We start from the raw sequence: 14970 nt of genomic DNA on the forward strand, positions 1-14970 counted from the left end.
GTTGTTAGGATAGGAGCAGATCATCAAAAGATGTCACAGACAAAAGAACACAGAGGTGTTGAAGTTGGTGATATTATCCAAATGAATATGCTAATTAAGAATGGATGGTAGGGCACTCCAGGTATAGCTCTAGTGGGGGTGGGAGAGCATAAAAGATTTAAAAATGATGGGAATAGGTGGGAAAAGAAAAATCCACACAAATTATTGGGAAAAAAACAAAAGGAAGGGGGAAGAAACAGAAAAGGGGTGGGGATGGAAGAGGGAGCTCAAGACCTAAAGTTGTTGAATTCAATATTCAGTCCGGAAGGCTGTAAAGTGCCTAGTCAGAAGATGAGGTGCTGTTCCTCCAGTTTGTGTTGGGCTTCACTGGAACAATGCAGCAGGCCAAGGACAGACATGTGGGCAAGAGAGCAGGGTGGAGTGTTAAAATAGCAAGTAACAGGGAGGTTTGGGTCATTCTTGCGGACAGACCGCAGGTGTTCTGCAAAGCGGTTGCCCAGTTTACGTTTGGTCTCTCCAATGTAGAGGAGACCGCATTGGGAGCAACGAATGCAGTAGACTAAGTTGGGGGAAATGCAAGTGAAATGCTGCTTCACTTGAAAGGAGTGTTTGGGCCCTTGGACGGTGAGGAGAGAGGAAGTGAAGGGGCAGGTGTTACATCTTTTGTGTGGGCATGGGGAGGTGCCATAGGTGGGGGTTGAGGAGTAGGGGGTGATGGAGGAGTGGACCAGGGTGTCACGGAGGGAACGATCCCTACGGAATGCCAACAGGGGTCGGTGAAGGGAAGATGTGTTTGGTGGTGGCATCATGCTGGAGTTGGCGGAAATGGCGGAGGATGATCCTTTGAATGTGGAGGCTGGTGGGGTGATAAGTGAGGACAAGGGGGACCCTATCATGTTTCTGGGAGGGAGGAGAAGGCGTGAGAGCGGATGCGCGGGAGATGGGCCAGACACGGGTGAGGGCCCTGTCAATGACCTTTCAAGTGAAGCAGCATTTCACTTGCATTTCCCCCAACTTAGTCTACTGTATTCGTTGCTCCCAATGCGGTCTCCTCTACATTGGAGAGACCAAACGTAAACTGGGCAACCGCTTTGCAGAACACCTGCGGTCTGTCCGCAAGAATGACCCAAACCTCCCTGTCGCTTGCCATTTTAACACTCCACCCTGCTCTCTTGCCCACATGTCTGTCCTTGGCCTGCTGCATTGTTCCAGTGAAGCCCAACGCAAACTGGAGGAACAGCACCTCATCTTCTGACTAGGCACTTTACAGCCGTCCAGACTGAATATTGAATTCAACAACTTTAGGTCTTGAGCTCCCTCTTCCATCCCCACCCCTTTTCTGTTTCTTCCCCCTTCCTTTTGTTTTTTTTCCAATAATTTGTGTTGATTTTTCTTTTCCCACCTATTCCCATCATTTTTAAATCTTTTATGCTCTCCCACCCCCACTAGAGCTATACCTGGAGTGCCCTACCATCCATTCTTAATTAGCATATTTGTTTAGATAATATCACCAACTTCAACACCTCTGTGTTCTTTTGTCTGTGACATCTTTTGATGATCTGCTCCTATCCTAACACCCCTCACCTCCACTTCTCCCCCCGACCCCACCTTAAACCAGCTTATATTTCCCTCTCCTTGTAAAGAAAGATCAGTTCTGTTGATGGGTCATGAGGACTCGAAACGTCAACTCTTTTCTTCTCAGTCGATGCTGCCAGACCTGCTGAGTTTGTCCAGGTAATTCTGTTTTAATTCTGTTTTTGTTTTGGATTTCCAGCATCCGCAGTTTTTTGTTTTTATCTCTGGTTTTAATTGATAGTTGAGTCTCAGCCCCAGGAACAACAGTCTGATCAATGACAAAAACAGAATTACCTGGAAATGATTGACTGTAGGCCTTGATTGACAGCTCTGTGGCTAGAAGTCTAGTGATCGTTGCCCTGCGTAAAATGATACTCTAATCAGTTTGAAGCCAGCAGAGATACCATGCTAACTTAATGACTCCATGCAGGATTTTTTTCATGTATGAAATGAACAAGTTGATGTTTGCAAATAACTCAAGGAGAAATATCCTTGCTGTTTTAATATATCAATGACAAAACTGTATGTGGTTCCTGTACATATTCTATTTGCATTAAATATTGATCTACCAGACCTTTATTAAGTTGGTTTTTAGCCTGAGTCCAGGACTGATAGAACCCGTATATTGAATCTGTTTATTGAACAGAAAGGAATTTAATGGTCGGATATCATACTTTGCAGTAAGCTAGCATCAGGGAAGGGGTTTACAGTTTCACATCAAAGCTGGAAATGTCAGACGTGCAATCGGTCTGGAATGGCTGACTGATTCCAGAGCCTCATTTACTTGAGTAATAGGCAGGAAAGGCTACACTCTGGTTCATAGACAGCGCAAGGTCTGATTTTGGGAATGAGCAGTGACATAAGAACATAAGAAATAGGAACAGGAGTGGACCATTTGGCCCCTTGAGCCTGCTCTGCCATTCAATAAGATCATGGCTGATCTGCTTGTTATTCGAATTCCACATTCTCATCTAGACCTGGTGATGCTGAATGCAAGTAGAAAACTTTCTGCAGAATAACAGCTTGTGTGTACATAGCACCTTAAATGAACTAAAATGTTCAAAGAACGTGGTTATTGGTGTAATTGGAAAAAAAACTGCTATATAAATGCAAGTCTTTATTTTCTTTTACCTATTCCTTTTTAGGTATTCACACATTCTGCTTCATATTTATTTCTCTTCATTCTGCTTCATGCTAATAATACATCTGCTATTTAATCATCACTGCTCTTCACTCAAGCACTCCAGCTCCTTCTGTTTCTTTTCCTGCATGTTTGATCTTTTTTCTGTACTCATTTTTAACAATTTGCTGGTCTGTAATCTCTCACTCCTGAGGCAGGGTCTTTGCCCGTCTGTTTCTCCACAGATGCTACCTCAGTATTTCCAGTTCTGGCCAATGGTTTGTTTTTATTTCATAAGAGGAGACAGAAAGTGCTTTGATTGGACTAGGAGCTTTCCGCGCAGCGTTTCCGGAATCCGATTGGTTAATTCCCACACCTGGAACAGTGGAGTACAGAGCTTCTATAGGACGACGCGGAAGCTAGTTGGAGTATGCACATTCTGATTGGATGAAGCCTTTGCACCTCGCCTATCTGATTGGTGGGTGGCTGGACAATGCGGGAGTGGGGTATCGGCGCATGCGCGGTGTGTGTGATGGCGGAGAGAGGGCGGGTGGATGAATTCTCCGGGTGGACGAGGCAGAAAGAAGAAGGCACCGGCCCGAGCTCCGCCCGACGGCAGCAGCGACAGACTCTCGCTCCACAAGCGGAATCTTTACTACTTCGCCTACCCTCTGGTCGCTGTCTTCAGCTTCCTGCGCTTCCTGGCCTTCCACCTCTGGCTCTTCTTCGCCTACGTCTGCCAGCGCCTGGCCGAGATGGCATCGCGCAAGACAACCCCGTCCGTGGCCACGGCCGAGCCCGAGCAGATCCGCCAGTCGCACAAATTGGCCTTCGATTATATCTCTACCGCCCTCAAGATCGACGAGGACGACAAAGGTGAGCGAGGCTCCGCCTCACTAAAACGGGTCGGGTCTGAAGGGAGGGAGGCTTTTGTTGGACGATTGCAAGGGCTGTTGGGTCAGTGCCCTGCCCCTCTAATCCAGGTAAGGAACTGACAGGACAATGTTGTTTTATTCGCAGTGTAAGTGCATTGTAACAGCCTAGCATGGTAATGTAGCTATATTGTTTTCTAATGTATTCTATTAGAATGTTGAATTTGTATGATTCACGATGCCTTATAATGTAGTACAAGCATTATACTTATGCATCACATTGCAATGTAGTTGTGTTACTACATTTCATAATGCAGAACATGCATTAAAATGTTACATTGTAGTGCGTGTGTTACCATATTACTTACCGTGTCACAATGTTGCACTGTAGTGCATGTATTAATATATCATTGCATAGTGGCATTGCACTGTAATGTGTGCACATTACTGTGTTACATTGTCATGTGGCATTGCACTGGCCCAGCTTTTGCGATCAGCGGTGAAGTGGTGGTGTTTGCCACTGACCTCAAAGAAAGTGGCCCACAAAGATCTGGTGAATTCTGTGATGCTGATATCCCCTATTACAACATTGGTTTCATTCTGGGGCCAGCTGTAGTGGATCTCTGACACCCAGTAATAGCAGGCTGAGTCGGCAACCAGATTGAAGAATTTTCAAAGCAAAAAGCATTGATTCACTTTTTAATAATTTTACAGTGAGTAAAATAAAGAGGTGGACATATGCACAGGATTAAGGTAGAAGTTGAAATATTATAATTTTTAAAGCTTATTTTAAAATCTACGGAATGGAGCAAATGACACTTCAGACTTCTAAAATAGTTTGTCAGGGACAGGGAGGTTGTTCAACAATAAGTATGACACAGTTACACTTGCTGCAACAAGATTCTATGATTTAACATTTTCAGTGGTTTTATAGCAAGAATAATGCATAAAAAAGTGAAGTTCTTGTGAAATCAATGATTTCTGTGTTAATTGTGCCTGAGAAGGCTGTGCAGAAGCAGGATATCCCTGACAGCAGCATCTGTGTTTCACTGTGCATGTGTGGATGCCAGAAGTTGCTGTCATTTTCAGAGTAATGACAGTGAATCCTGATAGTCATTTAAATTGCAAATCCAGGATTTACTATATTGTTGGGTTGCAATAATGTGTATGTAGTACTGTGTAATGGCAAGGCATTTTAATGTAGTGTATGCTTTACTATGTCACTGGCACTGTAATGTATGTGTTACGTTCTCACTGCATGGCACAATAATGCAGTACATCTATCTGTGGCTTGCATTGTAATGCAGTATATGCATTACTGTGTCACACTGCATCATAGTGTGCTGCATGCATTACCATATTGGTGTTACTTCATAATGTACATGCATTGCTATGTCAGACTTGTATTGCAATATATGCATGCATTTCTATGTCGCTGCATTGCATTTAAATGTACCACGCTCATTACTATGCTGCTGTGGTACATAGTAGTGTATACTTCTACATTACAATGTTGCTGCATTGAGCTGTAATGTGCATGTGTTGGTTAGTGTTGTATGCCATTGTAATTTGTTACTGTGCTACTGTGTTGTGTAGTGCATGCATCACTGTTACTGTGTTGTGGTGTGGTGCATTTATCACTTGTAGGGCAGGAATCTACTTGATGCGATGTTATGCAAGTTGCACCAGATAATTAAATAGTATGTTGTGATAAAACAATATGGTCTGCAGCTCTAGTGTACCAAATCTCACAATGCACTGAATTAAATTCAAGTCATCTCAGTGGCCCCTTTCCTCCAGTTCTCAATGCCTCATTGCAGGCCACAGCAGATCAAAAGTGTCCAAACATTTGGCACACAAATGCCTATTCTCTCAAAGTTTACAGAGGAAAATGAGGTGAGGTGCTGAAAACTGGAGTTTAATTTGCTGGACTGTGCGATCATGTACACTAGAGCTGTAATTCTATATTGTTTTAAAGCAAACTATTTAGATATCTGGTGCAACTTGCATAACATCACATTACAACAGTGACTAAATGTTGAAGTACTTAAAGACTTTCTTGGTTGTAAAGTGTTTTAGAATGTCCTGAGTTTTTGAAAAACTATTGCTGCTAACGTGTCGACGCATGTTTTAACCGTGAAAGTAGATAGCGCAGGATGCTGACTTTCTGTGCCTCAGCTTTGTGCCTTCTACGTTGTCTCCCAGTGCAATGGTATGTTTCCTAAATGGCTCCACCTAGTAAGCAGGGCAAGACCTGATAAAAGCTGACAAGGTTTAGTTTAATTTTTTTTGTGTGTGGCAGCTCACTATACTATGCAACTGGACAAGCATTGTATTGTAATTATTGGACAGTACTTAATCCCTCAGCTAATGCCAGAAACAGATGACCTGCTCATTTATCTCATTGCTGTTTGCAGGATCCTGCTGCGCGCAACTTGTCTACTGCATTTCCCTACATTACAATAGTGACTATGCTTCAAAAGTACTTGATTGGCCTTAGACCGATTTAAGCTGAGGTTGTGCAAGAGGCTATAGTGATGGAAGTCCTTTCCATTACCCATGTTTTGTGGTAACTAAATACCTCATTGCTGTAATTGGTAAGTTGAAGAACAGGACAAGGTGATGATGATGATAGAGGAGCTGATAGTCATTGATCTCTACTGTCCCACAGGTATAGAATCAGGGTAATTACACCAGATCTTAGACCACACTACAATCTAGTTATGTATTAAATTATCCACATGCGCTTCCTGTCGAGATTTTCTGTTATATGTTCTTATCCTACGTTTATTATGGAAACAGCTTGAGTAAACTTTGAATGTTATAACATATCCTCCGTTGGTGCCACAACAGGTCGGAAGATGCAATTAAAGAACAAGACGTTTACAGAAGTATTTTCTATTATCAGTGTTGACATAGGAATTTATAATAGAAGTAGGAAAACATTTTAGATGGAAATAAGGAAGGCTATTGAGGTAACAGTACAGATTCAATAGGATGTTGTCTGCTTTGAGAATATAAATACAAAGAAATATTTTAACAATTGATTTAATATTTTGTTGGAACATTGCAGATGGAAGTGTTTGAAATTGAGGATGGACAGGGTAGATAGAATCATTATTTCCTGTAGTTGAGGGGATCAGAGATTTAGAAGAGGTAAGAAACAACCTCTTCACTCAGATTTCTGAGGCTCTGGAATTGACTTTGAGGGTGTGTGGTTGAGACAGAGACAGAATCTATGTCAACATTCAATGTTAGGTTGGATAGGTAAATTACGGAACAAGAATTTGGAGGCATATGGGGATTAGGGTGTAGAAATGTGCTTGGAGCTATTTGCTTTTGAAGGGTAATGCTGAGATGGAACGCCTGGGCCAAAAGATGAGTTTCCCAGTTGGAACTGTGTAAATGGAAGGACCACATTAAATCTGAATAAACTGTTTGAGCTATCCCCTGTCGTCTAATCCTACTTCAGTTTGGATTCTGCCAACACCGTTCTGTTCCAGACTCCCAAGAACCTACAAGACATGGGCAGAAGTGTGTTGGAATACTTTTCACTTGCAACTCCAACAACGGTTGAAGCTGGACGCCACCCAGGATAAAGCAACCTGCATGATTGGTACCCCATCCACCACATTAAACATTCACTTCCTCCACCACCAGCTGCACAGTAGCTACTGGGCATTGTCTACAAGATGCACTGCAACAACTCGCCAATGCTCCATCGATAGCCCCTTCCAAACCCACTCACCTTCCAAGTCGTACATCATCCTAATTTAGAAATATATCATTCCTTCACTGTCCTGGATCCTCCCAAATCCTGGAACTTCCACTTAATAGCACTGCATGAGTATTTTTGTCACATGGATTGCAGTGATTCAAGAAGGCAGTTCACCACCAACTTCTGGAGGGCAATTAGGGATAGGAAATAAATGGTGGCCTTGCCAGTGATGTGCCCGTTCCATGAGCGAATTTAAAAAACTTAACCTGAAGATTGCACTTTGTCTTGACTTTGGCTGCAACTCCTTCGGAGATTGACCAGCATGTTGTCTAATTCATTGAAGCTGACTCCCTTGGGACTTCCGTGTTCAGAGCTGTAATCAGAGTACAAGCTGGAGCATTTAGAGGCTCAGCCTCCTTAAACCACATCATTTATATTGACATTAGTTGCATCTAAATAGATTTTGTTTTAAACGCTGCCCATGTTGCAACACTGCAAAATTGTATGGCTGGGGGAGGAATATAGATTGAAATTTTTTTTTAAGTTCACATGAACATGTAGAATTTTAAAGTAGCTTGAAGTGCCTTCTTCTTTCCCCTTCCCTCCAGTTTGTTTGCATCTTGATATTTTACACTTGCTCGGCAGTCAATTGTTGGGCATGTATTTTTCTTGGACATACCATGGAGTGATATGGGCCGCCTGCAACATTGTGTTCCCATTGTTTTATGTACATCTGAACCAGCAGATATTAAGGGACCTTATGTGTTTTAATGTATCCATCATTGAGGCAATAGTACTTTTCAAATCTCAAGGCCTATGAAATTTGAATAAGATGCAGGTGCCTGGACTTCATAGGCTGATTTGAGAGGATTGTGGGAATTGTAGTTTGGATAGCATGTCTACTTGTGTGCACTCTTTCATTAAAAGTACATAAAGATTGACACAATTGATGATGATTGCATCAGGTCTCTGTTGCTTTTAGCAGCTTCTTGGCACCAGTTGGGTAATGTGTGCATCTACTCATGTGTTTTTTTGTGAGCGATGCCTCAATTTCTCCTTTTCCATCACTTTTGCACCAACAGTACTTGGCCTTAGTTTGTGTAGCCCTGAGTGCATGCTGCAGGCGGAACCTTAGTTTGACTAGGCAATGCAAGTAACTGCACAAATGGTTTACTTTTCACTGTTCAAATAGAACAAGGCACAGAAATGTTGCATGCCCACTGTTACACTTCACTGAAATGCTGATGATAGTACTGGTTGGAAGATGCAAAAAGCAGCAGATTGCCTTCAATCCTTAAAGGGCTAAGGTAAATTTAACACTATTTTGGGTCACGTTGGGCACTGTACTGTCTCAGTTTGTGGGCGATGATTGTAATTCTGTTCTTCTGTTTGAACAGGACAGAAGGAAAAAGCTGTGGAGTGGTACAAGAAGGGGATTGCAGAACTGGAGCATGGTATTGCAATCCAGATCTCTGGATCAGGTAAGGCATGTGCATTAACAAATGCTAATTTGTTGCTGTGAAGAATGAGGCTGCAGAGAAAATGGAAATGTTTTGCATCCTCCACCCGGGTAGCTAGGGAGGAGGTCAGGAAGGATTCACAGGAGCAGGGAAGTAAAAATTGGAGGGGGAATAGATAGTTTGTGAATGACAGGCTGTGGGGAAGAGTTTGTCACAAGAGGTCTGACTTGAAGATTTATCAAACAGAATTTTCCTTTCATAAAAATGTAATGATTTTACCCAATCATATAATTTTCCATGTGCCCTATTAAAGCACCCCTAATAATTTGTTTTTAGTATTTTGTCTACCAGTGATGTTAGGAAGGCTGGTCTATAGTTTCCTGTATGTGTGTTCCCTCCCTCATTTCTTGAACAGTGGGGCTTCGTTTGCTACCTTCCAATCTGCAGAAACAATTCTAATTCTAGGCAATTCTGGAAGATAAAACTGATCCATTATTTCTGTAGCAACCTCTTTAAAACCCTTAGGACGTAGGTCATCAGGCCCAGGGGACTTTTAGACCCATTAGTTTCTCCAGCATTATTTCTTTGCTAAATACTAAATTCTTAAGTTCCTCAATTTGCCTAGACCCTTGGCCCCCCATTAATTCTGGAATGTTTTATATGTCTTCCACCATGAAGACAAAAGTAAGCTGTTTATTTAATGTTGCTGCCGTTTTCCTTATGTCCCATTATAGTTTCAGCTGCCACTACCTGTAAGAGACTCAAGTTTACTCTTGCTAATCTCTTTCTTTTTACTTTTGAAGCTTTTACATACTATTTTTATGTCTCTAACTGGTGGACTCACATACCCTATTTTCATTTTCTTTATCAATTTCTTGGCCATCCTTTGCTGAATTCTAAAATCCTCCTAATCCTCAGGATTACTATTTTTTTGACAACATTATAAGCCTCTTCCTTTGATTTAATGCTTATTTTAACTTATTAGCCATGGTTGGACCATTCCCATGGGATTTTTATTCCTTAAGAGAATGTATAATCATGGAATGAATATTCATTGAAAATTACAAATTGTTTAAGTGCTAGCCATTGTTTATCTACCAGCACTTGTTTTAATCTTGTTTCCCAATCTGTCTTTCCCAACTCAGCCCTCATGCTCATGTTGTTGGCTTTGTTTGGATTTAAGACCCTAGTTTTGGCCTTAACTAAATCCTTTTCAAAATCAGCATAAAATCCATGATATAATGATCATTCTCACCTGGAGTCTCCCTTACTACAAAGTTATTCATTAACTCTTCTCACTGCACAATAGAGTAAATCCTCATTTAATGCTGTAGTTGAGTTCATGGAAAGTACAGCTTTAAATGAAACAACGTTAAGTGAATCAGATTTTCCCATTTTAACCAACGTAAAAGTTGTAGCTAGATTCTGAAGGACTTTTCCTGTTGGGAAAAACCGTTAAAGCTTTATATCCTGTAAGTTAAAATACCTTACATTGCTAAATTCCTATACTCATAAATGAGATTTAACTTTTAGAAATAAAATAAATTTAAAAATATAAAAGAAATACACTGACTCTTTCTGCTTGCCCCTGGCTTGCCATCTCTCCCAATCCTAACCCTCTAGCTTGCCGCTGGAGAAGTGGCAAGGGGAAGGGTTGACAGTGAAAGAGAAGGTCAGCAGCTTGTATTCCTTTGAGTATAGAAGATTAAGAGGTGATCTAACTGAGGTGTTTAAGACAATATAAGGAGTTGATAGTTTCTACCTACCCTATTCCCTTTGTTGGGGGTAGTACAGAAAAGGGGGCTTAATGTTAAAATTAGAACAAGGTTGTGGAAAGCTGGAATTCTCCCCAAAATATTCTCCTCAAAAAAGCAGGGGATCAATTGAAAATTTCAAACTAAACTGGTTAGATTTTTATTGGGTAAGGATAACTAAGGGTTGCAGAACCAAATCAGGGAGAGGTAGAGGAAGATGCAGGTAAATAATCAAAAAATGGAATGGTGGAACATGGTCGAGGGTGGTTGAGGGACCACCCCCGTTCCTATGATTGTAAATTAACTTGAGAAGTGATTGAGCCATCTGACCTATTCTCTCTTTCTGATTATCTGGTTATGGCAAAGATGCATTCCAGAGCAGTCATTCCTTGCAGAACTACTCTCTGCTGTAGTTATTCACTGCTGTGGATATGGGAACACAGTAACTGAAGTAGGTCATCCAACCCCTCGAGCCTATTATATTCCATTCAATCAGACCATTGCTGATCTGTATTCTAGCTCTGCTTTAGATCCATATTTTTTGATGACCTTATTTAATAAAAATCTATCCTGCTCAGGGTTGAAAGCTTTAATTGACCTGTCATTAAAGTTTTGGGGGAAAGAATTCCATATTTCCACTTACTTTTGAGGAAAAAATGGCCCTTGATAGCTCCATGATATTTACTAATCACAAAGGGCTGCAGTCACGGCGGAATACTGCAAACTGTAAGTTTTGCTAAAATATACTTCTCACAAACTATATTTTTGCCAGCATGGACTTTAAAGGCAAGAATACAAAGTATATAGTGTCTAGTGTTCATGGTTTTTAGAGTTTGTTTCGAGGATTTGCTGTTTTCATTGAGTAAGTAATGAAATATTTGCCCCTAAGGAACTGTCAAAGATAAAGAAGGAAAGAACTTGCATTTGTACAGCGCCTATCACAATGTTAGGATACCCTAAAGCACTCTGAAACCTTTGAAGCACTTCTGAAGCGTAATCACTGTTGTTCTCTTCCACTCCAGCACCATTACCACTGGTATGATCCACTTTGAGGTTCTTCTTCAATCCTCTCCCATTTCTGATCAACATGTTCCCCCTCAGCAACATCATCCAAAAATACAAAATCAGACACCATATGTATGCTGATGACACCCAGATTTACTTTCTCAATCCCTCCACTGTCTCTGATTTGCTATGCTGCTTGCCTGACATTCAATCCTGAGGTTTTCTTAAATTCATTCATGGGATGTGGGTGTTGCTGGCTAGGCCAGCATTTATTGCCCATCCCTAATTGCCCTTGAGAAAGTGGTGGTGAGCTGCCCCTTGAACTGCTGCAGTCCATGTGGTGTAGGTACACTCACAGTGCTAGTAGGGAGAGCTATCCAGGATTTTGACCTAGCGACAGTGAAGGAACAGCGATATATTTCCAATTCAGGATGGTGAGTGACATGGAGGGGAACTTGCAGGCAGTGGCGTTCCCATGTATCTGCTGCCCTTGTCCTTCTGGATGATAGTGGTTGCAGGTTTGGAAGTTGCTATCTAAGGAACTTCGATGTGTTTCTGCCTGATGATATACAATGCTGCCTCTGTGCATCAGTGTGGAGGGAGTGAATGTTTGTGGATGGGGTGCCGGTCAAGCAGGCTGCTTTGTCCTGGGTGGCGTCAAGCTTGAATGTTGTTGGAGCTGCACTCATTCAGACAAGTGGGGAATATTCCATCATGCTTAACCTGTGCCTTGTAGATGGTGAACAGGCTTTGGGCAGTTGGGAGTGAGCAGATATTTCCTCCAACTAAATATTGGGAAGACAAAAGACATTGTCTTCAACCTCACCAAAAACTCGGGTTTCTTGCCACTCATTTCACTCCTTCCTCAGGCCAATGCCTCAGGTTGAATCAGATTGTTCACAATATTGTCATCCCATTTGACATTGAACTGAGCTTCTGACCTCTTTTCCTCTTCATCACTAAGACTGTCTACTTTTATCTCTCTCATATGCCTGTCTTTGCCCTACCTCAGCTCATTGGCTGTTAAAACCTCATCCATGTCTTTGTTATCTCTGGACTGCTAGACTGCTCCAATGTTCTCCTGGCTGATCTTCTGTAAACTTGAGCTCATCCAAAGCTGTCCTACCTGTATCCTAACTTGCACAGCCTGGTTCACCCAGCATCCTTGTGCTTGCTGACCTACATTGAGTATTGGTCCAGCAATATTTTAATTTTAAAATTCTCATTCTTGTGTCAAATGCCTCCATGGCTTCGTCGCCACCCCCAAACCCATCACTGACCAGCCAAGGCCATACAACCCTCTGCATTCCTATAATGCAGGTCTCGTGCATACCCCAATTTTCATTACTCCAATATTGGTGGTCATCCCTTCAGCTGTCTGAGTCCTAAGCTCTGGAATCCCCCCCCGCCAGCTGTCTCTCTCTGTGTCTGCACCTCTCTCCCCTCCCTCTCCCCTTGTTGCCGCCTTTTAGGATATTTCTTAACACCTACTTCTTCCTATTGTCTTGTGTGGCTCAGTGTTAAATTAAAACCATTCCCTTTCACCCTGCTCATTTCCCTGGTATGACCCTCACCTCCGCTCCCTGTGCCCAGGCACAGACTTAAATGGGCATCTGACTTGGATGTTCGCCACTAGATCTGCCTGGACCACATAAAGCCTTATTGGGTCCTCTCAAAACCACTCATTATTCCAGGATCACCCTGGACTGGAAGTATAACTGAAATAAAACCAAAATATGTTGGAAAAACTCAGCAGGTTAGGCAGCATCTGTGGAGAAGACCAGAGTTAACATTTCAGGTTGATGACTTTTCATCAGAACTGAAGAAAGATATAAAGCCAATGGAAGGAGGGCAGGGGAGACTTAAGAAGATTTAATGACACAACAGCTGAAGAGAATTGTAATGGATGTGGTAAAGAAACAAAGGTGGTGTCCAAATGAGGTGTGAATAGCTACATAAAAACCACCTGAATGTAACATGGAGGGATAAAGAAAGAAACAAAACAAGACCAACCCAGCAAAACAAGGAGAAAAATACACATTGAATGTGGAGGCAGAGGTTATGATCTAAAGTTGTTGAATTCGATGTTTAGTCCAGAAGGCTAGAGAGTCTTGAGTTGGAAGATAAGCTGCTATTTCTCGAGTTTATGTTGACCTTCACTGGAGCACTGTAGCAGGCGATGGACAGAAAGGGAAGCAAGGTGGAGTATTAAAATGGCAAGCAACCAGAAGTTCAGGGTCATGCTTGAGGACTGAACGGAGGTGTTCCACAAAGTGGTCACCCCCAGTGTCCAGGAGACCACTTTGTGAGCAGTGAATACAGTATACTAAATTGAAAGCACAAATAAATCATTGTTTCACTTAGAAGGAGTGTTTGGGGCCTTGGATGGTGAAAAGGGAGGAAGTGAAAGTTTTGCATCTCCCATGCTTGCACAGAAAGGTGACGTGGGGAAGGGAAGGGGTGCTAGGGATGACTGAGGAGTGGACTAGGATGTCGTGGAGTGATGGGTTCCTACAGGATGCTGAAAGGGAGGGCAGGGGAAGACATGTTTGGTGATCCCTGTTTCTTTTCTCTAATACAAGCTGCTCTCCCCATGTGCTCCACTCTTGCCTCTGACAACAAGTACGAGGAACTCGACCTTCGGATGGTTTCATTCTTACAATCAGCTGCCTCTCCTGCTTCCCTTCTTTCTTCTAGCCCATGGGACCAAACTTCCTCTAAGTTCCCCTCCTGCCTCAGCCCTGAATTTGCATCTTTCTATAGTTTCTTTGCTCTTTCCCCTCATGCCTTCTCTGAGCTCATCTTATCCCAACTCCTTATGAAATCCACCTCCTACTCCCTCAACCACATTCCCAATGAACAGCTGACCACCCAACTTCCCCTCCTGGCTCCGGTGTTAGCTGATATATTCCAACATGTTTCTGGCTGAGCTCTGTAAACTTGTCATGTCTGTGCCCTAACTTCCACCCCTGAACTTGTTGACCGATATTGGTTAAGCAAAGCCTCTGTTTTAAAATTCTCATCCTTGTTTTTAAATCTCTCTGTGGCACTGCTTCTCCCTTTCATTGTAGGCTCCTTCAACCAAAGATCCTTCAAGATACCTGTCCTTCTCCAGTTGCCCTTGAGCATCCCCAATTTTAGCCTTTGTGCCGTTGGCAGCAGTGCCTTAAGTTGACAAGCCTGTAGGCTCTAGAGTTTCCTCCATCTGCCTTTCTACCCCTTTCTCCTTTTTAAGGTGCTCCTATCTCTTTGATTAATCTTTTGATCATCCATCTTGGTATCTCCTTATGTGACTTGGTGTAAACCTTTATTTGATAGTGTTCCTGTGAAGTGACTTGATCATTTTACTGCGTTGGAGAGCCTATATAAATACAAGTTATTGTTGCAGACCCTGCTTAAATTTATGGCCCTCCCTTTCTCTGCACCAGTGTGATTGGAAGGCTTATGCTCCTAAGGCTTGAGAGCT

The 14970-nt window shown here is 42.4% G+C and overlaps 1 protein-coding gene across 2 annotated transcripts in view; it reads left to right on the plus strand.

Annotated features, from left to right (window-relative positions):
- The first annotated feature begins 3209 nt into the window (after positions 1-3209).
- Positions 3210-14970, plus strand: part of spast (spastin) — a 62191-nt gene continuing 50430 nt past the window's right edge. For both annotated transcript variants that reach the window (XM_041188383.1, XM_041188384.1), the window contains exons 1-2: positions 3210-3571; positions 8683-8766. In XM_041188383.1, the coding sequence (XP_041044317.1) occupies positions 3250-3571; positions 8683-8766 (406 nt within the window). In that variant the 5' untranslated portion in view covers positions 3210-3249. The remainder of the gene's footprint in view (positions 3572-8682; positions 8767-14970) is intronic.

This window comes from Carcharodon carcharias, chromosome 5 (assembly GCF_017639515.1).
Source record: "Carcharodon carcharias isolate sCarCar2 chromosome 5, sCarCar2.pri, whole genome shotgun sequence".
In the NCBI taxonomy this organism is placed as follows: domain Eukaryota; kingdom Metazoa; phylum Chordata; class Chondrichthyes; order Lamniformes; family Lamnidae; genus Carcharodon; species Carcharodon carcharias.